This window comes from Zasmidium cellare (genome assembly GCF_010093935.1).
Source record: "Zasmidium cellare ATCC 36951 unplaced genomic scaffold M409scaffold_59, whole genome shotgun sequence".
NCBI classification, from domain to species: Eukaryota; Fungi; Ascomycota; class Dothideomycetes; order Mycosphaerellales; family Mycosphaerellaceae; genus Zasmidium; species Zasmidium cellare.
The window spans coordinates 45,183-71,815 of NW_022987003.1; the positions used below are offsets into that span (position 1 = coordinate 45,183).

The 26,633-nt window shown below is 53.7% G+C and overlaps 13 protein-coding genes across 13 annotated transcripts; 8 read left to right on the forward strand and 5 right to left on the reverse strand.

Annotated features, from left to right (window-relative positions):
- Positions 1-371: 371 nt before the first annotated feature.
- On the reverse strand, positions 372-2,293 carry M409DRAFT_30056 (uncharacterized protein; the record flags this gene model as incomplete). The annotated part of the gene is made up of 4 exons (XM_033809740.1): positions 372-1,543; positions 1,594-1,875; positions 1,965-2,126; positions 2,227-2,293. 4 exons carry the CDS (start codon positions 2,291-2,293, stop codon positions 372-374), a joined length of 1,683 nt encoding a protein of 560 aa, XP_033660327.1.
- A 417-nt stretch (positions 2,294-2,710) lies between these two features.
- Positions 2,711-3,600, forward strand: M409DRAFT_60788 (uncharacterized protein; the record flags this gene model as incomplete). The annotated part of the gene is made up of 2 exons (XM_033814575.1): positions 2,711-2,789; positions 3,047-3,600. 2 exons carry the CDS (start codon positions 2,711-2,713, stop codon positions 3,598-3,600), a joined length of 633 nt encoding a protein of 210 aa, XP_033660328.1.
- Positions 3,601-4,148: 548 nt separating this feature from the next.
- On the forward strand, positions 4,149-5,219 carry M409DRAFT_60789 (uncharacterized protein; the record flags this gene model as incomplete). The annotated part of the gene is made up of 1 exon (XM_033814576.1): positions 4,149-5,219. One exon carries the CDS (start codon positions 4,149-4,151, stop codon positions 5,217-5,219), a length of 1,071 nt encoding a protein of 356 aa, XP_033660329.1.
- Positions 5,220-5,927: 708 nt separating this feature from the next.
- Positions 5,928-8,406, forward strand: M409DRAFT_60790 (glycoside hydrolase family 92 protein; the record flags this gene model as incomplete). Its single annotated transcript, XM_033814577.1, has 2 exons — positions 5,928-7,884; positions 7,940-8,406. The coding sequence occupies 2 exons, from the start codon at positions 5,928-5,930 to the stop codon at positions 8,404-8,406; spliced, it is 2,424 nt and encodes an 807-aa protein (XP_033660330.1).
- A 449-nt stretch (positions 8,407-8,855) lies between these two features.
- Positions 8,856-9,335, forward strand: M409DRAFT_30060 (uncharacterized protein; the record flags this gene model as incomplete). Its single annotated transcript, XM_033809741.1, has 3 exons — positions 8,856-8,924; positions 8,988-9,112; positions 9,188-9,335. The coding sequence occupies 3 exons, from the start codon at positions 8,856-8,858 to the stop codon at positions 9,333-9,335; spliced, it is 342 nt and encodes a 113-aa protein (XP_033660331.1).
- Positions 9,336-9,484: 149 nt separating this feature from the next.
- M409DRAFT_60791 (uncharacterized protein) lies at positions 9,485-11,237 on the reverse strand (the record flags this gene model as incomplete). Its single annotated transcript, XM_033814578.1, has 4 exons — positions 9,485-10,000; positions 10,107-10,572; positions 10,630-10,665; positions 10,711-11,237. 4 exons carry the CDS (start codon positions 11,235-11,237, stop codon positions 9,485-9,487), a joined length of 1,545 nt encoding a protein of 514 aa, XP_033660332.1.
- Positions 11,238-11,579: 342 nt separating this feature from the next.
- Positions 11,580-12,898, reverse strand: M409DRAFT_30062 (uncharacterized protein; the record flags this gene model as incomplete). Its single annotated transcript, XM_033809742.1, has 2 exons — positions 11,580-12,088; positions 12,136-12,898. 2 exons carry the CDS (start codon positions 12,896-12,898, stop codon positions 11,580-11,582), a joined length of 1,272 nt encoding a protein of 423 aa, XP_033660333.1.
- A 368-nt stretch (positions 12,899-13,266) lies between these two features.
- M409DRAFT_30063 (uncharacterized protein) lies at positions 13,267-14,951 on the forward strand (the record flags this gene model as incomplete). The annotated part of the gene is made up of 2 exons (XM_033809743.1): positions 13,267-13,407; positions 13,455-14,951. 2 exons carry the CDS (start codon positions 13,267-13,269, stop codon positions 14,949-14,951), a joined length of 1,638 nt encoding a protein of 545 aa, XP_033660334.1.
- A 742-nt stretch (positions 14,952-15,693) lies between these two features.
- On the forward strand, positions 15,694-16,796 carry M409DRAFT_30064 (uncharacterized protein; the record flags this gene model as incomplete). Its single annotated transcript, XM_033809744.1, has 4 exons — positions 15,694-15,859; positions 15,910-16,096; positions 16,161-16,591; positions 16,642-16,796. The coding sequence occupies 4 exons, from the start codon at positions 15,694-15,696 to the stop codon at positions 16,794-16,796; spliced, it is 939 nt and encodes a 312-aa protein (XP_033660335.1).
- Positions 16,797-17,146: 350 nt separating this feature from the next.
- On the forward strand, positions 17,147-19,474 carry M409DRAFT_30065 (uncharacterized protein; the record flags this gene model as incomplete). The annotated part of the gene is made up of 2 exons (XM_033809745.1): positions 17,147-17,496; positions 17,557-19,474. The coding sequence occupies 2 exons, from the start codon at positions 17,147-17,149 to the stop codon at positions 19,472-19,474; spliced, it is 2,268 nt and encodes a 755-aa protein (XP_033660336.1).
- Positions 19,475-19,637: 163 nt separating this feature from the next.
- On the reverse strand, positions 19,638-20,512 carry M409DRAFT_71008 (uncharacterized protein; the record flags this gene model as incomplete). Its single annotated transcript, XM_033818999.1, has 2 exons — positions 19,638-19,831; positions 19,882-20,512. 2 exons carry the CDS (start codon positions 20,510-20,512, stop codon positions 19,638-19,640), a joined length of 825 nt encoding a protein of 274 aa, XP_033660337.1.
- Positions 20,513-21,350: 838 nt separating this feature from the next.
- On the forward strand, positions 21,351-23,870 carry M409DRAFT_37935 (uncharacterized protein; the record flags this gene model as incomplete). Its single annotated transcript, XM_033810833.1, has 2 exons — positions 21,351-23,123; positions 23,244-23,870. Coding segments are annotated over 2 exons (2,400 nt in total), but the record flags the coding sequence as incomplete, so codon positions are not given.
- Positions 23,871-23,990: 120 nt separating this feature from the next.
- On the reverse strand, positions 23,991-25,719 carry M409DRAFT_60798 (uncharacterized protein; the record flags this gene model as incomplete). The annotated part of the gene is made up of 4 exons (XM_033814579.1): positions 23,991-24,354; positions 24,408-25,445; positions 25,501-25,525; positions 25,575-25,719. The coding sequence occupies 4 exons, from the start codon at positions 25,717-25,719 to the stop codon at positions 23,991-23,993; spliced, it is 1,572 nt and encodes a 523-aa protein (XP_033660339.1).
- Between the last annotated feature and the right edge of the window lie 914 nt (positions 25,720-26,633).

Sequence of the window (26,633 nt, forward strand, 5' to 3'; positions counted from 1 at the left end):
CTCGCCGATCTTATTGCTCGCCTTCGAACGCCGATACGAGAAGCGCGCAGTCAGTAAGGGCAACGTAAAGGTCAGAAAGGACCTAATGACTGCAAGTGCCGCTTGACGCAGCACGAAACCGTACAGTGAGAGTATGCTATACAACAGTGGTGTCGAAGAGGGTGGCCATACTGGTGCGGTCGCAGCTCGCATGCTTGAAATGACAGTGGTGAACATGACGCAAGGTTGATTCGGCCGTGTCGTCGATATTTTCGGCCGTGCTCGCTCGTGTGCACAATTCGTGATGCAGAAACGACGCTTTTTGCTTCCCTCCCAAATGCAATGCAGATAGAGTCGAGGTAGGGAGGGCTGACCTAGTGCGTCTCTTCCGCCTAGGAAGCAATGGCTCTGCCTCCACCACGGCGGTTGTTTTTGGGTTTGGCGGGCACAGTGCTCCAGCCATCTTCTTCCAGAGTGTCCGCGGTGTCCTTGGGAGTCTGCGCACCATCCGCGGATACGACAGGCTCGTTTGGCTTGGTCTCCTTGTCGCCAATGATGGTGCCGTTCGCGGATGCATCAGGAGTGTCCAACGTGCCTTCCTCACCATCTTCAGCATCCCTCTGAAGGATGCTGAAGCTTGCACGAGCCTGCTGAGCAGCTCCTTCTCCATTCTCTTTGGGCTGTCCCTTGTTGCCGTTGTGCTGACGCGATGGACGACGGTCACCACGTGGTGGACGCTCGCCAGTAGGCGACGTGACCTTCTCACCCTCTTGCTCGGCCTGGCCACGGTCTGCCCGATCGGCACGTGCTGTTCTTGCGGCAGCCTCCTTTGCGGCCTTCTCCTCTCTCGCCTTATCATCTGCCTCTTTCTTCTGTCTGATGGCCAACTCGCGTCGCTCTTCGACTTCACGCTCTCTGGTGGCAGTGTCGATGGGGCGAGCAGCACCAAACGGCGATGCCTTGGAATCTGCCGAGGGTGTGGTCGCCGACTCTGGCTGTTCGGCAGTCGACACAGTCCGCTTGGAAAGGTTGAGCCTCGGTCGCTCCTTTGGGGCGTCTTGAGCTGGTGACGTAGGGGTCGATACGTCTGGTGTTGCGGCTGGCGAAGCGTCTGGCTTCATTCTTGCGCGCCACTGGTTGTCCATGTCTGCTGCTGTAGGCACACGCTCGACTGGTGGACGTGGCTCGAACTCTCGGCGTGGAGGCCTCGACCCGGCATCTGATCTGCCCTCACCCCACGATGGGCTTGGTCGTCTCTCTCCACGTGGTGGACCGCCCTCTCGCATTCTGCCGCCCTCTCGTCCGCCTGGCTGGCCTGGAACCGGAGACAAAGGGCCTTTGCGCTCCCAGTTGGAGAAGTCACGTACCTTACCGTCATTCTCGAAAAATCCAGGCTTTCGGCCGCCTGCTGGTCCCCCACGCTCGCTACCGGCATCGGATGTGTTGTCGAAATTTCGGCTGAAGCCTCTTGAAGGCTGTCGAGTGTTTTGCGGGAGATCTGGAAGTGGGCCTTTGCGGCTCCAGTCTGAGAAGTCACGCGATGAGTCCATGCGATCGTTCTTGGCTGTGAAGGGTCAGTACAGGAAGAGACTGCTAGCGAGGAATTCTGCATACGTGGATCAGCAACGCTGATCTTGATGTTCCTGCCCATGAATGGGGTCTCGGTCTTGTCCAGCGCCGCGCGCAGACCCTCTGGGGAACCGAACTCGACATAGCCGAAGCCCTTGGGCTTGCGGTCGACCTTGTCCTCCATAATGCGCACGGTGGTGACCTGGCAGTCGGACAGGAATTCTTCGATATCTGTAGAGGTGACATTGTAGTCGAGGTTGCCGAGATGGGCGGTATACGGGGGCTTGGTAGGGAAGGGCACTGCCTCACGCTCGAACCGGGGGCGGTCTATTTGATATTAGTATGAAGCCTGCAGTAACTTTGACTGTGATACTTGCCGTAGCTTGGTCCTCGTCCACCCATACCACCACTCATACCGCCTCCCATACCGCTGGGAGCACGGTCGTTGCGAGCCGTCTCCCATGCTGGCTGGCTGAAACCGCGTCTCTCGCCTTGATCGCGGTCGCGTGCGCCGCCGTAGCCGGAGGCCACGGCCGGCACTGGCACCGAGTCCATCTCATCTGCCCATGATCCGAGCGCTGCATCACCGCTGTCAGTATGTCTGTTCTTTCTCTGCTTCTCTCGGCTGCCGGTAGGTCGTGCGAGCGTCGAGGCCGTGCGGGGAGTGGTGATGCGTACATTGGTTGGTCAAGAAGTCGCCCAAGGCCATCTTCTCCTGCTTCTTTTTGGGAGCTACGAGTCTCATGTCAGCCTCGCCGTTCAGCCATGGCCATGTAGTACGGCAGCATCGTGTCGATGCGATATGCCTCGCACGGGGCGGGCGTTCATACCCATGATTGCGGTCGTGTGCGAACCACGCGGTCGTCGGCGCGGTTCTGAATTGGAGAGAGAGGCGATGGATTGGCCTCTCGAGTGTCGTCGGGTAGGGATTGCAGCGCTGTCGGGGACGCTGCGTGGTGTGGATGTTGTCGCTGGCGGGAAGATTTCTTTGGGCGGAGACGACGACGTTACTTCCCTCAAAGTGCGTGCGGCTGCTCCCGCTCAACAGGGTTCGGCTTTGAAAGTTATGCGCTAGTGAAGCCTAAAGTCCGACGATGAGATCTCGCTCACATGTCTGCTAACCTCCAACATACACATTCCATCAGCTGGGTGGATGTAAATGATGGAAAGAAGAAAGTCGCCACCAGAAAATGCGTTCTCAGCGGCCATTGAGCCAGCACTGAAAGTTGGTGCGGCGTGTGGTGAGTGCTTTCCGTCTCTCCTATTTCCGCGTTGAGCCCAATATCGTCGTAAAAGATCTGTGCAGGAAGAGCAGCAAGAGAGAAACAAGAATTCACAGTCATTCGCCTGTGATTCGACAGCGTTGCTAGACGATTTTTGATCTTGCACGTCCGAAGATGGGGAGCCTGATCTCATGACCGCAAATCTCATGCCCAGCCCAGCATCTATCCACGTCTTGCGATATATGATATTGACAACTGCTGACGGCTCTCACCAGGTGGTGCTGGATTTCTCTTTGGTGGAGCCTCTGGCATCGTTCGTGGCCTGCCTGCTGCGCTCTCGGGCGGAATTTCTGCAATTCAAACGTTTACGCTCGGAACGACCTTTTCTCTCCTCCGCACTGGTGTAGTCGCCGCGTGGACTGTTGATGGCAAGCCTCCAGCACCGCATGACCTAACCAAAGCCAGTGCACTTGCTGGTGGAGTGTCTGGAGGGGCTGCTGGCCTTATTTTCCGAGGTCGTTCCAACGTCCTTCCTGGAGCTATTATGTTTGCCATTTTTGGCGCAGCAGGTCAACACATCTACAATAGATATACGGCACCCAGAGATGTGCAGCCTCGAGAGAACTTCTGGAAGCGTATGAGTGAGAAAAGCTGGACGCCCTTCAAGGTTTTGTCTAACGAAGAGTACACCGAGCTCCTGAAGGAAAAGATGTTGAAGGTCGAGGTTGAAATCGCTGTGCTGGATGACAAGATTGCAGCTCTCAAAGAGCAGCGAGGGAGTCAAGACGTGCAGGAAAGGCCGACCGGCACTGGTGATTCCGCGCCTTGAAAGGCCGAACCGAATCCGGCAGCGCAGCTACCGAGCATCTCTCTCGTGTGAACGATTTGCGCCACAAGATCAAGAAAGCCAGACGAATGACAAGCTCCAGTGACAGCATCGCCGAAGCGTGAGGATGGCAATTCCCATCAAGACGTCCATGCTGGTCCCCAGCGCAGCGGTTGCAAAGTCATGCATACATAGGCGCTGAAGATTCGGACACCGCAGAGTGCATGCAGGTGGTGGAAGTGGTTTATGGCGGGTCTTAGCATTGAGAAGTCGGGACGACCAGGGCGGTATTGTGAAAGCGGTGGACAGTGTAGTAACAATATGCTGGATGGCAACTGGACCGAGTGAACTCGAGGCGAGCAAAGTTGAAACCAGACGAGACGAGACGAGGGGGCGAGTGAATGTACGGTTGCACCGAGCAACGTGGTGTCAGACTAGGATCTTGCAGCGTTTGAACTGGCGTTTGCAAGCCGCCACCACAAACGGATTCTCATCTTCACACCTTTCCGCCGACACACATCCACCTTGCACCAAGAGGTTTCTCGATAAACATGGACCTGTCCCCCAGTCACCGCCATCGTCAAACTCCATCTGGCCCTCGGCACCCGCAAAGTCTCACAGAAGCGCAGATGCCTCGTACCTCGCAATCCGCCTATATTGCGACACCGACCCAAGAGGAAGGCTATCCAGAGATGGTGCAGATATCGAACAGGTCCGCACTCGTGCCCTCGACCTCTATGCGGCATTCACGGTCTCGCCAAACTGCACCTGCATCTCATCATAGCGCTCAACCAACAGTGCGAGCGGTACCGGAAGCCGAAAGCGCAATTGCAGTCAATTATCATCCCCCATCATCACCAGCACTGTCGAGGCCCAGATACACGAGCTATCCCGATCGCGATTATCCACATGCGCCTCCGCCTGCACGTCACCGAAGTCGAAGCCCAGCGAACAGTCCTCCTCCAGCTTCTCGAATGGAGGCCCAATCCACCACGACCAGCCACTCGCACCGCCAACCACCATCTACTACATCAACCAGCCAACAGCAGCGCCGAACGGAGTCTTCGCACACGAGAACCCCATTCCAGCCGGCGCAAGCCTACCACGGACAGCGCCAACAAGATCCACATCGTCTCCTTCCTACAACAGGCGGTGCCCCTCGCTGCTTCAGCTTCGAGCTCGCTCCTGCCAACAACGAGTTCGTATACACACCTCCACGCACGTCCGATAACGAGATCATCTCGTCGGACCAGAATCGCCGACCACAATTCAGACCAGTCCTTCGATCAGTGCCCGACACGGTTCGCGACGTGTCAGCAGACCACCTCGCCCTGATATTTGCGCGACCGGCTGCATTTGACGAGTCGCGGAGGGTGCCAGAGAATCTGCCTGAGGACCCAAATATCAGGCAGGAGTTTGCGGAGGGCTTCATCTACGAGACTGGAGTGGACTACGAGACTGTGGAGGGGAACATTCCGAGCAGTCCGCCGGTGTTTGACCAGTACATGCTGTTTGAGGAGGGCCGGATGGAGACTGATGAGGGACACAGTACCACTCGGCGAGTCTCTGAGGATGATGCTGGCGACTTCAGCCAGGTCGAGATGCCAGGGATGTGGCGGTGATGTTTGGGGCAATTGGGAACTTCAGGAGACACTCGCGCTGAATTAAAATCGAACGACTCAATATGCGCTCTGTATCTATACTATCGAATGCCTGTTTTGCAAACCCAACAAGAACGAACCAAGAGAAGTGAAGTCCAACAACCTCGACGATCGTCAAACCCTGGACTGGAGCCTCAGGCATCAACAGCGCCACCAAATGTTGGCTTCTCTGCCAGCTCACCTCGCAACTCCTGCTCTTCCTCCATCTCACTCGCACACTTTCTTCATCGCCCCTTCATCTCTCACCTCTACACCTGCCATCGTCTGCATCGTAAGGCGTCCAAACGATAATCATCTGCTTGGCTCGGATAGTCACCGCCGGATGGCTCTCCACCTCGGGATCCTCCTCTTTACTCCAATGCTAATTCGGCATCACATGGGCGATCCATCGACCCATTGCGGTCACCTTACCTGAACAGACCTCATTGCAGCATCCATCGCACAACAGATTCAGGCACGGGCACAGACTTTATGCTTTCCCCTCATCGCGTTGCTGCGGAGAGCAGCAATGCAGGACCCATGATGTCAGTTTAGCTCGACCGGATGTCACCTTGCCTATGCTTGAGCTTGTTTTCTTCGACATGTTCTTATAGTAGCTTGGGTTTCTCGCACTTGAGAGGTAAGTCTTAGGCTTCCTGTATTTGTTGTTGCCCTTCTTAGCCAGCAAAGATGTTGGCGAAGAGTACCCTTCTGCCATTGCTAGCACCGCTCGCTGCGGCACAGCACGACTGGTCTCAATATGTCAACCCATTCATTGGAGGCGAGGGACCCATTCCAGGCCAGGCATTTGGAGGCGGTGATATCTTCGTTGGAGGTGCTCGTCCATTTGGAGTGGCCAAAGTCGGCATCGACACCTACGAGACCAATGTCTCAATCTCCACCATCAACGGAGGCTGGACACCACGAGGACTTGTCACAGGTGTTAGCATGATGCATGAATCTGGAACTGGAGGTCCAGCGAAATATGGCATTATCTCTCAGATGCCTCTTACTACCATCGACGCTCCAGTCAACCTCTTGGACAACAGGACATACTGGCAAGAACGAGTAGGCAACGACAGTGCGACTGTCGGTTACTACGGCGCAAAGCTCGAGAACGGTGTCTCTCTACAAGTTGGTGGAGCTCGTCATAGTGGTATCCTACAATACGACTTCCCTGCTGGAGACAAGTACATCTTGGTGGATGTTTCTCATTTTCTGCCAAACGAAGGAGGCTCCAACGAGGACCAATACTACGCTGGCGGAGCGATCGAAATCGAACCGAGAGGCAAGCAGTACACTGGATGGGGAGCCTATGGCGGTGGCTTCAGTGATAGCGCACCAGCAACAACCTACTTCTGCGGTGAATTCGAACAAGCGCCGGCAGAGGCCCATACGTTCCGTGGACGAAACACAGCTCCAGTTCAGAGGCAGCATAACCTCGCAAGCGATACGATTTCTCACCCAACCTTCCGCATCCGCAGCCGTGAAGATTCAGGTCCTCTTACTGATCGTGTGGGAGCCGTCTTTGTCTTCTCGAACTCGACCGCAAGGACGGTGAAGTCTCGTGTCGGTATCTCATTCATCTCCGTGGAGAAGGCCTGCGCCTACAAGAACCAAGAGATCAGATCGTGGAATCTCAATGATACAGTTTCTGCCGCGGTCAAGGAATGGAACCAGGACGTCTTTAGCAAGATTCAAGTGGCCACTGACTCGACTCAAAACCGCACCAACCTGGTGCTGCTGTACTCGTCTCTATACTTCATGCACCTTATGCCATCTGATCGCACTGGCGAGAACCCACTCTGGGACTCCAAGGACTCATGGGACGACTTCTACACCATGTGGGACATCTTCCGATGCACGGTGTCTTTTTACCATCTTTTCCAGCCAACGTACTACCAAAGCATGATCCGGGCGCTGATCGAGATTTGGAAGTACGAAGGCTACATGCCGGATGGTCGAAGTGGGAACTTCAACGGGATTGTACAGGGCGGCAGTAATGCTGACAATGTTCTGGCTGATGCGTACGTCAAAGGCCTAACTGGTATCAATTGGACAGAAGGCTACCAGGCGATGGTGAAGGATGCTGAAGTCACACCATTCAACACTTTCAATCTGGTAGACCCAAGCAACGGCATCCAGCAAGGACGCGGAGCTCTCTACGACTGGATTCCACTAGGCTATGTCTCTGCCGACAAGAGCACCCGAGCTATCTCACGCACGATTGAGTACTCTGCCAACGACTTCTCCCTCGTCCAAGTTGCCAAGGGAGAGGCACCACAAGATGTCCAGAAGTACCTGAACCGCTCCGCCAACTGGCAAAACATCTGGGCTCACAATTTCACACACAAGGGCTTCACTGGCTTCCCGGTTCCTAGACTCTCGACGGGAGAGCTCAACGTCACTGACTACAACCCTGCTCTTTGTGGCGGCTGCGAGTGGCAGGACATCTCGTATGAAGCAACGCCTTTCGAGTATTCGTTTACCATACCGCATGACATGCAGACCTTGATTGAGTTCATGGGCGGCAATGCCGAATTTGAGCGGAGACTGGACTACATCTTCCAGCCCAACACTTCGGAGCAGAGCCTGGGAGCCAATGGCGCTGGAATCAACACGATCATGAACATTGGAAACGAGCCAGGTAAGGACATGATCATCCAGAAATACATTCAGCACTAAGACTGACCTTGTCATAGACTTCGCAACCCCCTACGAATACCACTACCTCAACAAACAAGCCAAATCCGTCAACGCCTCCCGCTCCCTCGGCAACGCCTACTTCCACGATGCCACCTACGGCGTGCCAGGAAACTCCGACGCAGGCGCCCTAAACTCCTGGATGCTCTGGCAAATGCTCGGAATCTACCCTGTAGTCACCCAACCCGTCTACCTACTCAACTCACCCTGGTTCAGCGACATCAACATGACGATCAACGGCAACAACACCCTCCGTGTCACCGCGACGAATCTCGACAACGCGAATAGCTATTTTGTGCAGAGTGTGAGGATTAACGGCCAGGCGTGGAATAAGAACTGGTTCGAGCATAACGATGTTATGAAGAACGGGGGCACGATTGAGTTCGAACTGGGCAGTGAGCCCACGTCCTGGGAGACGGGTGATGTCCCACCTAGTCCAGGGCATTTCGAGAAGCCTAGACCCTAGAGCTACGAAAGCAGATGGAGGAACCAGAGGAAAAGTAGATACGATATAATGAAAGCTACGCTCATGATTGGTAATGTTCGCCAGACACGGAAGGTGTTTCTGTTTCTGAGATGGAGAGGCATTGAGCCAAGACGGCCTGCCGCACAAGAGTACGCAAGCTCTTCGTGGTGGTGTTGAGAGGCATTGGTGGTGTATGCAGGTACACGAGGCGCTTCCGGCCAGGCAGCGAGATATCGCTGAAGGATTCGGACGGCACCTCGAGGTAGTTCAATGCCTCGTCCATCGGTCGTTGGGCTTGTTGCCAATGTCTCTGTTTTCAATCGTTGTCTCCCGCGATTTCCTGGTCAACTGAGAAATCGCGGTTGTTAGTCTGCTTGTGATGTTGGAAAGTCACCCACTTGAAGGATCCAGTTCAGCCTGAGGCACCTTCCACGCCCCTGCTTCCAACAATGGCCGCCAATCCCGAAGAAATCACCTTGATCGTTGTCTTCTCGCCTGCCGTAGGCAAAGCAGACAGAGTAGGATGAATCCCCCATTCGCCCTACAAGACTATCAAGCTGACTCCTGAAATTTGTATCCAGCTCCGCACCCTAACCGAAGCCTACGCCGCCCAAGTCCACGCCCACGAACCCAGCACGATCCAATTCCAACTACACATCGAAGAGTCCGATTTCGGGTTCGGGCAGAGGTGGTGTGTTGTGGAGAGGTGAGTACTGCCCTTCCCACCAAATCCCCCTCATCCTCCTGCCGTCTGCGAGCCGACGTTGACACTTAAGGGTAGATACCCCGACCCGATTTCCATGCACCTCCATCGCAGCACGCCTCGCTATCATGGCTTCGCGAAGACGATCAAGGAGGAGAGGCTTGTGAGTGAGCGGCCGGTGGTTTTTGCGGGGAAGGCTGTGGCCGGGTTTAATTGGATTCATTGACTCGGGATGGAGGAGGCGGTTGCTTTAGGATCGCTTTTTCTTGATTGAACGAGAGGGATCGAGGCGATTGATGAGTATCCTGAGGCTTGAAGGACGAGAAGACCGTTGCAGGAGTAAAGAGAATAGCTGTAGCCTTGCGGTCTGAGTCGTCAGTATTGATCATACACCTCGCTTAGGAAGTATCGGACGAATTTCTTGTGGATGTTTGTCACGGGGATGTCGGGTGACATTGCTCTCGTTGAGTTTGGGATTTCCTGCGACGTGTCGTCCATTGCTCTGCGCTTGGAGGGCGCTGGTGTACACTCTTCCTCTCTAGACTTTCGTTTTGTCGCTCTTGTATGAGTCGGACACGATTTCTCGCTTTCCAGCTGTTGCGAGCTTTCGTCGGAGTCCTTGTGGCTTTCGAGCTTCATTCGTAGGTCCGCAATCTCTCGTTCGTTCTTCTGTATAGTTTTGGCGAGATCCGCTTTTTCCTTCCGATGAACTTTCTGCAGCCTCTCCATCTCATCCTTCTCATCGATTTGAAGCTGCTGTTCACTGAGCCGCGCTGAAAGATCAGGCTTGTGAACTCGCGTAGCCCAGCGCAGCATGTTGCTGATGATGGCGTGGAATTCCAAAACGGCCCATGTAGAAGTCAGCTCTGTCGCCTTGATGCACACCATGACCTATTGTGTGTTAGTCCTATGTCGCGTAAAGACCTTTAACATTCTACCATACATGAGCTGTCTGGCCCCGTGGGACACGAATCGAGTATGTAATCCATATACGTACTGACGGTCCGATACAGGTAAAGGCGAAAACCGCCGGCACATGGTGGTTCTTCGGATGCCGGTTGCCGATATGATACACCCTCTCGAGAATGGTCAATGCCCTCGAGGATCCATTGGCGGCCTGGCAATAGCAGAATTGTCGTTGCGTACCGTCGACGGAACCATGCTTCATCTCAACGACGGCGAAAGGGAAGCACGTCCGGTTCTTGGTGGGTACCTTCCGTGATAGATGGAGCAGGTTTCCAACAGGAGAACATACAAACTTCACATCTAGAGACCTCTTTTTTAACCTCTCTAAGGAGAAGTTTAGCGACAGCTCACTCAATTCCAGTCCTTTGGCGGGCCTCTTGCTGAAGTCGAAAAGTGGAAAGCCGAAGTATAGATCGGGCTTTGGTTGTTGTAGGTCCGGCGTCCATGTGCTGTTCTCTGACGGCTTTGTTGGAGCCTTCCACTGAACGTTGCTGCACCTACTACATGTCAGCATTTGAATGTAGCAACTGTTCAATGCCTAGGCATTGACTGACATTTCGTCAGTGTCAAATAGGCTGTCCCTCTCAGATCTGTGTCACGTAAGCCACAGTTCGAAACAGCATGCGAAGTCATACTTCTCAAACGGCGAGAGTTGTCGTTCATGGTAACGCCCGAAGAGATCCCTCTCCAAGAACGACTGCCAATCACACTCGGAGGCTCGGTCTTTTCGAAGTTGCACGGCTTTCCGAGCTGTAGTGCGAGCTTCTTGAAAGAGCTTCTGGTATCTTTCTTTGATACGGTGTTTCTCGTTCCGTGAGAGGGCTGCGTATTCCGCATCATCATAAAACGCTCGTTTTGGGATGTCGTCTAACTCGTCTTTTTTGAGGTCCTCTACGGAGTAGGTAGGGAGGAACGTCCTAATGTCGAGGAGCATGTGCTTGTGGTGTAGGACGTGGGGAGGATACTGCCACTGGACCATAGGTTCAATGACATCTTGCAAGGGATTGGAAGTCATAAAATCTGCAGCTCGCCGATACACGTCGTTATGACTCCGCCGGAGACGGAAACTTTCGCTGAGCTTGTCGATGTCGTTGGTGTAAAATATGCCATTTTCTTCAAGCGCTAGGCGGTCGAGCCTTGCTTTCTCCCTGGCCTCAGTCATTATTCTGCTCATAAGCTTGCAAGTCCAAGTTGAAGACCGAGATCAGGTTCAAGTCACCACAGGAAAAAAAAAATAGAGGGCGATACGGAGCGGGCGGCAATTTTTGAGCGTCTACCTGTTCTTAGACGCGTGAGCAAAGCCTTCAGCAAAACTTGAGCGCGATACGAAACAACTGTGCCGCAGTTGAAACTATCCGTCGGCCTCGCCAGCCCATCCGTGGCCAATGGCCATGCAGACACTTTTCATTCAGGTGCGGCGCTTAGGCTGATGTCCAGACTCGAACAGACGTATGGTCCTCAATTTAGAAATAGTTGCCGCCTTCTGCCGCTGTGGAGGTGCTTTCTACAGCCGCGATTGATTCGAGTGCGCCCATTGATAGAGGCTGTTCAGGTCCAAGAGTGGATTTGGATGAGGGTTCGCCTCGCCCTGTTCCAGCTTCGCTCCAGGCCTCCATTTCCACTTCCTCTCAATCTCAGGGCTGAGCTTTCCTTCGAGCATTTGGGCGATATATTTCCCAATCACTGGCAAGAACTTGAAGCCGTGTGCTGATCCACCCACAGCCAGCTTGAGGCCAGCATGCTCCGGGTGGCTACCAATGAGGAAGTTGTAGTCTGCCATATCCGCATCCCAGCAGATTCGTGTCTCGAACCATTTGCGGTCTGCGAGTACTGGCGCTAACTCCCGAAGCCAGTTGCGGAGGTGATCTTCGATAGGCTTGGGAATGTCGTCTTGCGGGTTATCTGAGCGGTAGCGTGGGAGAGACAAGGTGGGATGTGTTGGTGCGTAGTTGGTGACGAAGTTGACAGCGCCGATCTTGATGATGCCGTCTTCCTGTGGTGGGAAGAGGATGCCTGGGCTGGTCAGTGTTGGGCTGGGACTGTAACTTTGGTGGCCTCACCTCCTTCGAGATGGTCGACGATGGGCATTGCGGCATACTTCTCGACTTCATCAGGCCTGAGCTGAATATGCCCAACAGTGTGCCCCTTTGCAGCTAACTGGCCCTTCATATCCAGTATGCTTGCTGCTGCAGCTCCAGCAGCCAGAATGATCTCGTCTGCGAAATGGGACGTGCCATTCGCACTCTTGGCTCCAACGCACTTGGCGGCATCTTCAAACAGCAGTCGCACAACATGCCCATCGGCGCCAGTGATATATCGCACGCCAGCTTTCTCAGCAGCATCAGCCATGCGCCTCAGTGCCTCTCGAGCATTTGCCCATCCCGCCGAGGAGTTCCAGTACGTTTTCCAGCCTGGCATTGTGCCATCGTAAGCCGGCCACCTGTCGTTGACCTCCTGAGAAGTCACCGGCTGGGCTTCCTCAGAGCCATGCTCACCAGCCGTCTTGATCGAACCCTCAATGAACGGGAGGCTCTTGTCTCCAGCCGCAATAAGCCAGCCGCATCTATGGTATAGTCCCGCAAATAGACCATTAGGATCCTGCCACTCGTTGATGCTCTCAGTGGCCAGGTTAGCGTACAGAGGCTCGGGATAGTCTGCTCGAATCACTTTGTTGATGTCGTTTCCAGCTGCTTCTTTTGACGGCGACGCCCATCTGTCAAGAACTTTGACATTAGTGTAGCCTTGTTTTGACAGATGGTAAGCGGTGCTCGTCCCGAATGTTCCTCCGCCGACGATCAAGATAGATCTCTGCTTTGAAGACATCGTTTTATTGTCACTCTTCGCCGTCGAATACCGTAGCGATAGCAATTTGGGGATATATCTGTGACTTCGTGAACGTGGCTGCAGTATTTTCCATTCCAAGAGGGCAATCCTATTCCAGCTCGCAACTGAAGCTGGTGGTTGCCGTCCTCGGCGAAAGGTAGCCAGGCTTGTTGGCCGCGTCAGGTCTGCCTATCTCTTCCCCAGTGCTTGCAGAATCGAGCAAGATCGTCTATCTGCAGGGTTGTTATTCGCCGCGGGCTGCTATCAACTGTCTCAGAACTGTACAGTCGCAGGTAGAAGTCAGCATTTCATCTCAAGAGTTGCTGAACTGTTCTTGGTCATTTTCTTCTTCGACAGATTAGTACACAATGGCGGACGACATGAAGAAAGCAGCTGAAAGTCCAGTTGTGGAGCCGATTCAGGACGGGCGGTGCGTTGATATTGCCATCGGCTCTGTTGAAGATGCAGATGGCGAATACAAACGCAGCTTTACCTCACGCCACATCCATGTAGGCAAGCATCATCGCGAACTGCAACACAGGGCTGATTTTGATAGATCATCTCACTCGGCGGCCAGATAGGAGCTGGTCTGTTCATTTCCACTGGCAAGAACCTCCGCGATGGTGGCCCAGCGACGCTTTTCCTGGCATTTGCAACGGTCTGCACATGTGTCTGGGCCGTCTTGAACACGGTGTCGGAGATGACCATTGCCTTTCCAGTATCTGGCAACTACATCGACTACGCGGATAGATTCGTAGACCCAGCTCTGGCATTCGCGGGCGGTTTCAGCATGTGGCTCGGCTGGACGGCCATCGTTGCGAGCGAAGCAACATTCTTCTCGGTTCTCATCAACTACTGGGCAGAAGATCGTGTAAACGCCGCGGTTTGGTACACCATTTTCTTGCTGGTGATGCTGGTCATCTTCGTTCTGCCGAGCAAAGTCTTTGCTTGGTTTGAATACGGCACTTCGATAATGAAGATCCTCGCCTTGTTCATCTTCATCGTTGCTGGTCTCGCGATGGTACTGGGAGCTGGTCCAGACGGATACGTCCACCATGGCGAGACTTGGCACAATGGCCTAGCTTTCCGTAACGGGTTCAAAGGGTATAGCAACTCCGTCCTGTTGGCCATCCTGGCGATCGGCGACAACACATTTACCGGCTTCCTGGCTGGAGAGGCGAAAACACCGCGATTTTCGATAGCACATGCCGTGATCTTGATCCCAATCCGAGTCACGGTGCTTTATCTGGTGTCGATCGTCTTCATCGGCCTTCTTGTGCCTGCCACAGATGAGCGTCTGCTGGGTGGTTCCGGTATTGCAGCATCGCCCTTCGTCATTGCACTCGACGAAGCTGGCATTCCAGGTCTTCCAGAGCTCCTAAACGTGGTCATCATGTTTGCCGTCGCAGCAATCGGCGCCGAATCCGTCTTCGTTGCTTCGCGGATCCTGAGAGCCATGGCTCACCAACGATTGATACCGGCTTGGGTGGCCAAGGTCGACAGGCGAGGAAGACCAAGAGTGGCACTTCTCCTTACGTATGCAAGTGCGGTGGCCTTGACATACTGCAATCTCAGCGCAGGTGGTATCGAGGTGTTCAACTGGCTTGCGCAGATAGCTACCACCGGCTACTTCGGCGTTTGGGTCGTGATTGGCATTACAAGCTTTCGGTTTCGAGCTGCTTTGAAAGCGCAAGATGATCCTTTGTTCAAACAAGAGTACGCCTGGAGCTGCAAGTGGTGGCCGATTCCTCCAGCCTGGCTACTGACATGCTGCGCTCTGTACACGGGGTGCTCTTTCTACTTGGCACTCTATCCTATTGGCTCTGATACCCCATCTGCGTACTCGTTCTTCAAGTACATGATAGGACTGGTCCTCATCACAGGCTGCGGCATCGCCTATAAATTGATATTCCGCACTCGGTTGCGGGATCCAAGCAAAGTCGACCTGCAGGCCGGACGGCGGTATCTGAGCGCGGAGGAGATCGAGATGCTGGATGAGTATTATGGCATGCCGAAGTGGCGGAGGGTGATGACTTTCTTGCAGCTGTGGTAGTCCGTACGTCGTCGAGACAATCCTGCCGAGTCAGACGACCCGAGGCTATCAAAATGTAGGCTTGCACCGCGCGTTGTTCTTAGCTTGGTCGCTGGGGGAAATAAGCTCCGTGTACTGCACTGGAAGTAATTTTCTGATGAGCCGAAAGTAGAAAGCGAGGTGTACTGCGAAACCGAGGAGGAGGTAGAGAAAAAGGTGGCTGGGATCTTGGCAGGCCCCCCTTTCCTTCCGCCGCTGACGACACCTCTTCACGTTGACTTTGCCTTGGAACAACAATTATCAACGCTTCATTTGAACAACATCAATGGTATTGTCATAAAAAGGAGCATCAAGGTAATGGCGCTGGAGTTTGTCGACAATTCGAAGAGACTTGAAAGACGCATATCTCGTCCCTCGTAGGATTCAGTACTATGGAGACTGATTTGTGCTACAGTCCAGTCCAGCTCAAACCATCAAGTCGCTCTCGAGTTCGCGAGACGATCTACAAGGTGCAAGGTACCACACCCAAGCAACTTAGACGAGCATCCCAATCATCACGTTCAAGCATCGGTGACCCCGCAGCTCTTAGCTCGGTGTTCTGCAAAAGACCGCGCAGTTAAGTAGCTACTCTTTGAGAGCATGTTTATGAGGGCTGCAAGAAAGGCCGTTCTTCTTCGACGAAATAACTGCTCCCGTACTTCGTCAACATCCAATTCTGACCATTAGATCTTGCTCCTTCACCGACACTCAACTCTCACAAACCATGGCACCCAATACACAGTTCAACAAGAACGTAGCAATCTCACACGATGCAACTTTCGACCCTGAAAACTTGAAGGGCAAAAGTGTGATCGTCACTGGAGGAGCAAGCGGGATTGGCGAGGCTGCTATGCGTAGCTTTGTGAAGGCTGGCGCTTTTGTGACATTTGGTGGGCATTTGACGTGAACCGTATGCCGATCAGCTAACGACTTGTGATAGGTGACCTGGTCTCAGATAGAGGCGAAGCCCTTGTCTCAGAACTCGGGCAGGAGAACGTGGCCTTCGTGCCATGCAACGTTTTGACCTGGAACCACCAGCTGAGCTTGTTTAAGACCGCTCTAGACAAGTCACCATCGAAGACCATCGATGTTGTCTTTGCAAACGCTGGGCTCAACAAACATGACGAGTAAGTCGAGGTCAGCATACTTTCACGCAACAGGGTCCGCTTACACTACTTGTTTGTGCCCCAGCATTGTCCAACACGAAGCTGTGACACACGATGGGGACCCTGTAGAGCCGGACTTTACAGTTCTCAAGACAAACTTGCTCGGTGTGGCGTACACGACGAAGCTGGCGAATTTCTACTTCACCAAGCAATCAAAAGGTGATGCACGAGACAGCTGTCTGATCATTACTGCAAGCATGTCTGGCTACATCGATCATCCGGGCTCTCCCCAATACAATGCTTCGAAATGGGCAATAAGAGGATTGATGAGAAGTCTACGCCACACTGGTCCATCTGTGGGCATGCGTGTCAATGTCATCGCGCCATGGTTCATCCACACTCGCATACTCTCTGATGAAACTGCTCGCCTCCTCAAAGACGCTGGCTTTGACTTTGCTGACATTGACGATGCTGCCGCGGCTGTTCTTCACTTTGCTTCGGACAAAGAGATCAATGGTGAGGAAAAACCCGCAATAAGGATGAGAACTCTACCTAAGATATGGCAGGTCGAACATTTTGCGTTGCCCCCAAAGCAGTCTCTAAGCGCGGATACTACGACCTTGAGAAAGACGATTGGAACCCGGATGACAGCATAACTTTTTGGCAAGAGCTAGCATTCAATCTAGGTGCTAAAGTGCGAAGGCCAGATCGAAGTGGCTGAGGATCTGGAACACAATCTGCCCACGGCTGTTCTTTGTTCTTGCATTACTGCCCTGAACATTCACTCAGATTCAAGACCAATTCGGCAAACTTTCCTGTGCCGGTGGGTGTCATCTCTCTATTGTCTTGCGTCCATTGATGATGTTGTCTTGCAATAATAGGCCCACTCTAAGAGTCTCATTCACTCACGATTCTGCTAATGACTGCTATTGTCGAGACGAAACAATGAAGATGGCCGTAGAAAAGTCAGCTCCGATCAAATGCGGACGTTCGGTCTTTGTTCAAGCACTCTTTCTATACCTTTACAGACTGTGCTAGCAACTTAGAACTTGTTCCATTCACGCGTGCAACATGGCCAAGGAAACTACTCGTCCGATGATGAAGGGCGGCAGGATCGTGAGGGAGCCGGTCGCAGCGGAGACTACAGCCAGCGCCAATCGCAAGACTGCTGCGTCTGGCGCCGGTGCCACGAACACAACTGCCCTTGCCTCAGGAAGCATTACTGTCACTGGCGGACGTTCCACTACGCGCCAGAGCAATCGAATTCGAGGCAGTGGTCCCGCAGCTATCGAAGGACTCGACAAGGAGAGCAGGCTCGGCAGAGAATTGAGCTCCCAGCTTATTCAGAACCCCGGAGCAACCAGGAAAAGAAGAGAGAGGGAGGCCAAACAGAATGGATTGAGTGGTAAAGGTAACGCCAAGTACGTTCAAGTCCCTTTGTATTATGATATTGAAAAGTTCGTCCCGCTGACCGACCATAGGTGGATGGGTGCATGGGAGCCTGAGGTCCCAGATGACTATGATGACGAAGAGAGTGATGAAGAGGCCGAACGACAGTCCAATGACACACCGGCAGATGCAGGCGGGAAGAAAGGTGCAACAGGACGGAAAAAGAGGAAAGCTCCCACAAGAACGGACGCGACCGAGTCATCGAGACCAAGCAAGAAACCTCGGAAGACTGGACCTTCTCGGAGAAACCAGAACAGTGGCGAGACTCCACCAGACGATGGCGGCGGCGGAGGTGATGATGATCCCGATGATAAAGCGCAGCGTCCTTCAAGAGGGCCTCCTCGCAACCCCGACGAGAAGTTCCTGCGCGACTGTATTGAAGAGTTGCAGAACCTGAACCCCAACAACGGCACTCGCAGACAAGCTCACATCCGGAACGTCCTTCCCATTCTTAGACAAGTGAGGCAGCCTATCGACGATCGCATACAACACTTTGCCAACATTCTCCCCGAAGAGGACCCCGGCAGACCTGACTGCTACATTCTCGATGCCGCGGAAGCGAAGCGTCTTCTGGAGAGCAACGTGGATGTCGAAGCGCCAGTCTTGGTGCCTAACGGCGCTAGGGAAGGTCTCTTCACAGGCAGCATGGCGCGGCCCATCGAGCAGGTCCTGCGCACCTGGTATCTCGATGCAAACGAGTCAACAACCCTCGTCGACAGCCTCGAACTAGAAGGCAACGGCAGAGAGCGAGAGATGGTCACAATTGCGCTTGTGCGGCAGCGCTTCCTGGAAAGAGAAGCTGAGAGACTTCACCCTTGGAACTTGCCCGACATGCCGAACCCAAGACCTCAGCATTGCGTACCTCACTTCATGCAGTCTCTCAACTGCAACTTTCTGCAAGATGTCTTGCGGCGAGCACTCGATGACACGGCCGAGATCTGTCCAGAGGTCTGTCCTGCTGCGTTACCAAATCGTCTGGGGTGCTCCAATGAGACGCACAAGCTCACGCACAGGGAGTTTCACAAGTTGAAGGAGAACAGCGGCTTCTGGCAGGGCACGGTGATGCTAGCGGAGCCTGGCGCTATTACCACTAGTCACTTTGACACATGGTCAATGGGCACCTGGATCTCGTGCCACGAAGGGCAAATTGGGCTTATCTGGAGAAGTCACCCCACAGACGACGAGATGAGGAATCAACTTGTGAACGACGAAGACGCTGGATATCACCTCGAAGGCACATCGATCTACAAAGTCCTTCGGCCGGGAGATGCTGTTTACATGCCCTCGGGAACCATTCACACGGTTTTCCGTAAGCCCAGCGGAAAGCAGACGCTGGGATTGGCAGGGCATATCGTCCGCAGGTCAGCTGCGGCGTCCTGGCTGAAGTTCCTCAACATGGATGCCGAGGACACTGCGGATGATTGGCTAGAATTCAAAAATGATGATTACGAGTTCGTGGTACCTCCCCTAGCGAGAGCGGTTAGAGCTGTTTTAGATCCGGAGCAACAACGAGATCAGAGAGAATTGTTTGGTGGACGCGGCCCATGGACGCGAGCGAATAACCGCTCGGAGACTTTGTTGCGGACAGCAGAGAGACTGCAGACAGTTGCGTTTGACAATCCGTCGAATAGTCCGGCAAACAGTCCGCGGGGCTCGAGGGGGCCAACATCTCATGCGGAGGGACGACCAGAACAGCAGCAGGAAACACAGACAGGAGATCAGCCAGATGCAGAAGAAGAGCCAAACACAGACGTGGAGCCGGGGCCAAATGCAGAGGGTGGGCCAGAAGAAGAGGAAGAAGAGGCTGACCAGGACTCCATCGAAAAGCCGCCAAAGCGCCGTAGGACAAGAAAAGCGACCGAATCCGAGACAGTCGCCTCATCATCGGCGCCAGCGGCATCCAAGAGGCAGACCAGAAAAGGCAAAAAGGATTACATTGGAAGCTTTTGATTTGTAGTACAGAGCGTTAGCCGTAGCTTTTGCAAGTACCACCTTGATGAACACAGCCTTGCCAAACTCTCACCAAACAGCTTTTTATGAAAGTCACTTCCACGCCGTGCTAAACTCGTCGAAATTGCCACGCCGTCCATTTGGGGTTGGGATACCCGTTCGATCACTGCTGCAGGGGTTCGAATTGTTTCTTCGTGAGTGTGCCGATGATGTGCGGCAGGGTATCGTAAGGCCCTTCGCCATCTCCCGGACGCAGATTCACCTCTTCCCACTCCCCTGCTTGGAGAAGCCACTCATCAGAGGGCCTTGTCACGTTGCAGCCATTGAAGAAATGCGGCCAGACGTAGTCGATGATCTCTGCAAGCACACTTTAGCCAAGCACAAAGTGCACCTAGATAGCCACTTACTCTGCCAATAATCCACAAAATCACCCTGATACTTCGTCTTGACATGCTCATAGACCAACCACCGGCCACCCGGCTTCAACAACGGATACAATTCCTTAATGATCTTCTGTGGCGTCGGAATACTACAAAGACACTGCACCGTCACAATCGTATCAATCGTCCCAGGCTGCACACCCCCTTTGGTACTCAACTCCTCCGCGCCACACCCAATAACCTCATAAACCCCTCCCAACCCGGCCTTCTCGGCATTCTCCCTCAGCGCGCCATGCAGCGCAAAATTCGGCTCCACGCCATAGATCTTCGTGATATCCGGGTTTTTGGCCTTGGCGAACATGTACAGCCACTGCCCGGATCCAGGGCCAATGTCGAGGCAAACGCCGCGGGCGTTGTTTTGGAGCAAAGGCATGACTTTGGGTTCTGCGTTCTCGCGGGATTTGGGCCCGAAGAAGGCCCAGAAGCGGGCGAACCATTCGTCTTTGAAGGCTTCGAAGCTGAAGAAGGGGTTGAGGTTGAATGTGATGAGGAGGTTGATTATGGTTGGGATGGCGTAGAAGGCGGAGTAGCTTATGAGGAGGAGGGGGCGGAGGAGATTTAGCGGCCCGGTGGGGTGGGTAGATGGTGGTGTTGACATTATGGTTGTTGTATTGGGAGAGGGAGAGGTAAAGATACAATGTGGTCTGGCAGAAAGCGTGATAAATACTCATCTTGGCCGAGAGAGGGTCTACGGCAGAGTGGGTAAGCGGAGCTGCGGAGCCTGAGGGCGAGGCATTCACAGATAGCCCCGCTTTTCAACCGACGGACCATTCACATACCAGGTCGGACAAGAGGATCGGATTAGGAAGTTAGTCGTGATTCCAAGGGGCATTTTGCGACTTTCTGCTATGAGAACCCAAAAGCCATGCGGTTGTGTTCTGACTTTGCCCTATGTTCTTAGAATGCAATTGCTTGAGTCAGCCTGCTTGGGAGGAGCGAGTAGAAGCGGTTTGACTTCAAGTCGTAAGAACTTGCTACTCTGTGAACGGACGATTTGAGAGGAGTCCGACTGCAGCTGCTGGTGTTGATCTTGGTTCCGCTGTCTAGTCAATGTTGACCATGACACCGCCGAACTCGCGGACAAAATGGCTAAAGGCGTTTCCTTCGGCTGAAGGAACTACGGCTATGAAATGATGAGTTGCTGGCCGGCAGCTTGTGCATGCTTGAATATGGCCCTGGAAACACAGTGCAAGTATCTCGATTAATGCAATGGCGGTGATGATGTTGAAAAAAAGAGGCTGGGAGTTTAAAGGTGAAGTGGGTCCAAGAGCGGACTCGGCTCCGCGGCAGCCAAGATTTCGGCTTCAATTTTCAGACGAGACTCCAACTTCACCTCATCGTCGTCTGCAACTTCGATAAGGCGCCATGGCGATCCAGAAAAAGGTCAGTGACATATCTGATACTTCCAGGCGACTTCGTAACTGACCCTCACATAGCACGCCAAAGCGCGCTTGGACAAATACTACTACCTCGCCAAAGAGAAGGGCTACCGTGCTCGTGCCGCCTTCAAACTCATCCAGTTGAACAAAAAGTTTTCCTTCCTCCAGAACGCGAAATGTCTCATCGATCTTTGCGCCGCTCCCGGATCGTGGCTTCAAGTCGCCGCCGAGACGATGCCGCAGAAGTCGCTCATCGTCGGAGTCGATCTCGCCCCGATCAAGCCTATCCCCAAAGCGATCACCTTCCAGGGCGACATCACGACCGATAAATGTCGCGCGACGATCAGAGGACACCTCAAGACGTGGAAGGCAGACTGTGTGATACACGATGGTGCGCCAAACGTTGGTACTGCATGGGTGCAGGATGCGTTCTCACAGAATGAGCTGGTATTGTCGAGTTTGAAATTGGCGACCGAGTTCCTTGCGCCAAACGGAGTGTTCGTGACGAAGGTGTTCAGGAGCAAGGATAGTGCGAAGTTAGAGTGGATCTTCAAACAACTGTTCGCAAAGGTGGAACAGACCAAGCCGCCGTCAAGCAGAAATGTCTCAGCAGAGACGTTCTACGTTTGCAGAGGATACAAGGCGCCGAAGCATTTGGATCCAAGGTTCTTGGACCCGCAGCATGCCTTCGCAGAGGTGGAGGCTGCGGCAGTGAACAACGAGGCCAAGGTCTTCAACCCAGAGAAGAAGAAGAGGAAGAGAGAAGGTTATGAGGAGGGCGACTGGACACAGTTTCACGAGGCACCGGCGAGCGAGTTCATCCAGACGCAGGATCCGATCGCGATGCTTGGTAGTCTGAACAGACTGCATTTCAGGCAAGAAGTAAACGGCGATATTGCCCTTGCTGCGCTCGACAAGCTTCCGGAGACGACTGAAGAGGTACGGCAGAATTGCGAGGATCTCAAGGTGCTGGGAAGGAAAGAATTCAAAGTTCTGCTGCGTTGGAGATTGAAGGCAAGAGAACGATTTGGCTTCAGAGTGAAGAAGGAGGGCACTCACAAGAAGGCGGAGAAGACTGAGGATGAAGAAGGCGCTCAAGGAGAAGAGGTTGCCGTGGTGGAGTCCATGGATGACGAGATGCGTATGCAAGAGGAGATTCGAGCGATGAAGGATATGCAAAATAAGGTGAAGAGGAAGGAGAGGCGGAAGGAGAACGAAAAGAAACAGAAGGAGATTGTTCGAATGCAGATGGGCATGACCACACCTTCGGAAATCGGTATCGATGCTGGCGGACCGGACGACACCTTCCATCTGAGAGACGTTGATAAAGACGACTCTATACGACGACAGATCGTACACGGCCGCATGCACACACAGGTAGCGCCAGAAAAGCCGCAGGAAGAAGCCGTTGATAGCGAGGAAGATGAGGATGAAGATGGAGATGATCTTGAAAGAGAGCTGGACAATATGTACGAAATGTACAACGATCGTCGTGAGGACCGAGATGCGAAAGCCAAGGCCAAACGCGCTCGTCTACAAGCCAAGGACAATGAAGATGAGGAGTTCGAAGACTTTGACAAGCGCGAAGGCGAAGCGGATACAGACATCAGCAGCGACGAGGATCTCCTCGAGGACGATGACGATGATGTGGACAGTGATGCAGGGGCTGGAGAAGGGTTCACGACTGATCTTCTACCAAAGACTAAGAAGGGAGAGCTCAGCAATCGAGCGGCGACTTTCTTCCAGCAAGACATCTTTGCCGGAATAGATGGTCTAGACGAGGAAGAAGAGAAGATTCAAGCGGAGAAAGAGCGGGATAGTGGCATCGATGTAGACTCCCCCGAGCTCAAAGCTGAAGAAGCCGCTGATGATGATGGCGAGTATGAGTCTATTGAAGAAGATGAGGAGGAGGCTGATTCTGGGCCCGAGGAAGTCGAAGCTGAAGAGGAGGATTCTGACTGGGAAGAAGGCACCCAGAAGAAAGACTCGAGGGACGGAGAAGGCCGTCCCAATATCGACATCATCACCGCCGAAGCCATGACTCTGGCGCATCAACTGGCCACTGGGAAAATCACCAAGCACCAACTCGATGACGAAAACTTCAACAAGTTCTCACATCGCGACGTGGACGGCCTGCCCGAATGGTTTCTCGACGACGAGGGCAAACACTCTCGTGCCCAACGCCGCATCTCCAAAGAAGCCGCTGCAGCCATCAAGGAGAAGCTCCGCGCCCTCAACGCCCGCCCCATCAAGAAGGTCCGCGAAGCCAAAGCCCGCAAGACGATGCGCGCCGCCCGTCGTCTCGAGAAGCTGAAGAAGAAGTCCGAGGGCTTGATGGAGGATGGCGAAAGCACCGATCGCGACAAGGCGCAGACTATCCAGAAAATGATGGCCAAGGCTGCCAAGGGGTCGAAGAAGAAGAAGCAGCCGGTCAAGGTTGTCAAGGCTGGTGGCCAGAATAAAGGTAGTGGGAGGCCGAGAGGTGTTAAGGGTAAGTATAAGATGGTGGATCCGAGGATGAAGAAGGACGTGAGAGGTTTGAAGAGGGCGGAGAAGAGGAATAAGGGGAAAAAATAGAGAGAGTATTGGGAGAGGTAGGATAGATGGAAAGATATGGTTCCTTGATTCCTCAGTGCACGAGGTATTGTTACATCGACTTACATCCGACGCCTCAACCTTGCTACCTCTTTTACACCATCAAACCTTCTCCTCATGCACCACCTCCCCAACCTTGCCATTCCCACTCCCCACACTCATCGACCTCATCGCCGTCTCCCCCGCATCAGGAACCCCCGCCTCATCCCCATCGAAAATATTCGCAATCTGCTCCAGCGTATGCCCCCTCGTCTCCGGATACCAGAAATACGCGGTAATCCCATATGCGATAATAATGCCGATGAACACGATGTAGTACTTCCACCCAATGTCCTCCATGGCGATGGGGTTGACGAAGATGTTGAAGACGATGGAGAAGACCACGCTGACGCCCATGACGGTTACGCCCCGGGAGCGCAGGCGGTAGGGCCAGATTTCGCAGGGGTAGGCTGTTACGAGGGGGGTTCTGGGAGGGGTGGTTCGTTAGTTGGGTTTAGGTTTGGGGTGTGTGGGACTTACAGGGAGATGTCGTAGCCGGCGAAGAAGATGAAGATGAATGGGATGACTGCTAAGCCGGTGCCTCTATCCGTGGTCTTTTCGAAGGTTCCTGATAGGGCGGTGGTGATCACGTAGCCGACGAGCATTATAACTGCGGAAGAGAGGAAGAGGAATCGACGTCCGAGGACGTCCACGGATAGGGCTGCTGCTACGGCGAAGATGAGGTTCCAGACTTGCATGCACGCTGAGATGAGCGTTTGGTCGCGCGTGCTGGTGATGCCAACTGCGTCGAGGACCATGGGGAGGTAGTACGAGATCACGCCCTGGCCGGCCCACTGCGAGAAGAAGGCGATGGAGATGGAGATGAAGAGCCTGTGTCGATTGCCCTTGGTGCGTGTCATTTCCATGTAGCTGGCGCTGCTGGTGGCTTCTTGCTCCGCGCGCAGGGTCTCGGTGATCTCAAACATTTCGTAGTTGACGAGTTCTGGATTCTCGCGGCCGCAGATTCGCTCGAGGACTTGGCGGGCTTCTTCGGAGCGGTCGACGCTGATGAGCCAGCGGGGGCTTTCCGGGGTCAGCATGAAGCCTGGGAGGCTTACGAGTGGGAGGAGGATTTGCAGGATAGTGGGGATTCGCCAGCTCCAGTCGCTTTGGTAGTTTCTTGTGCCGAAGGTGACGAAGGCGCCGATTGTGCCGCCCACGTACCATCCACAGTTGTAGAGGGCGTTTGCGATGCCTCTGTGTGTCGGGTATGCTATTTCGTTGATCAATAGTGCGACGGTTCCAGAGAACCAGGCTGAGGCACAGCCTATGAAGAATCGCTGCAGGACGAAGTAGTAGTCGTGATCACCGGCGGTTAGGGCGACGCCGAGGACCAGGAAGAAGTAGCCGACGTACACACCAGGTTTGCGACCATACTTGTTGGAGATCCAGGCTGAGATGGGGTAGTTGACGCCGTTGCCGACCCAGTATATGGCGTTCATAAAGCCCAGCCAAGCACCAGTTGGGTGGTCCATGAACTCCTGCCATTGATCGAGAGCTTGGAGGCCGTTCATCAAGCTGGATAGACTTGTCAGTTCTGTTATATTTGAAGCCTAGGTGGGTAGTCCCTCACCTGCCGTCGTAGCCATTTGCGGAAGCTGAAGGATGTAAGCCAAGAAGTGTGAACTGATTCACTGTGGTTCTTACAGAACATGACCAAGGACAATATGGACAAATTCAAGACGATCAGGTGTCGCTTGGTATACCATGGCTTCGAATCCGTGGGCAGCACTGCCAGGAGGCCATCATCGAGCCCTTTCGGTTGCGCCTTCTTGATCCCCTTGATTCCCATGCTGAGCTCGTTGTCCAAACAATCGATGCAGTCTCCGAGACGTGGAAATGTATTTCTTTTGTGAAACGTTGTCCAGCAGCAGTAGCACAGAGCATATGCCTCGATCTTATGCAACAATCCCCAAGGTCAACGAAGGACCTGCGAACGGAGTACCGGCCCGTCAAAGCGTTCGCGTACAGACGTAGCCTGCAGTGCCATGTGTGGCCAAGACGAGCCCAATATATAATTTTCGCGCCATGTCCACTGATTCATGTCAAGTTGGGGGAAAATCGCGGGGGGGCTGGAGAATGGCCCTTCTTCGGCAATTGGGCGCCCAGACCACGGCTTGCGGCATTGTGTTTGAAGGGGCTAGCCGGGCTTCGCATTGCGTATAATGTTGCATAAAGGCATGGCTTGGATGAGACGATGGCACCGCCATGTTGATGGAGAGGGCAGACGGGGTGGAGTGGTGAAGGGTCGGCCTACTTGCCTGCTTTCGCCGGAAGACCTTTTTGGGAATGGCTGGAAGAGCCACGTGACAGGGTCTGGACATTGGCTTGGCGTGGATGCAGCCGTTGATCCACCTTCGTTCCAGACTTCTGCCTCTTCTGGCTATACCTTCAGTAGTCGCCACTTTCATGTCATGCTGCTCATGTGGAACATATGGAGGTATAGCACCCCATACAAGACTTTGCGCAAGTCTCAGACTTCGATATACAGGCGCCATTGTGATGTCCACAGTCCAGATCACGCTCTCGTGGAGACTGTCCTAGGACTCAGAAGGCAGCAAGACGACGAGACGACATGAGTTTGGGCCTCTTGTGGACGCATTACTGCGACACCGTATTTTTTCTTTTGTCGTTGAACTACGGCTTCAAAATGAAGCGGCCAAGGCCGGCTCCAGCAATGACCAAGGTGGGAAACGAAGGATTGAC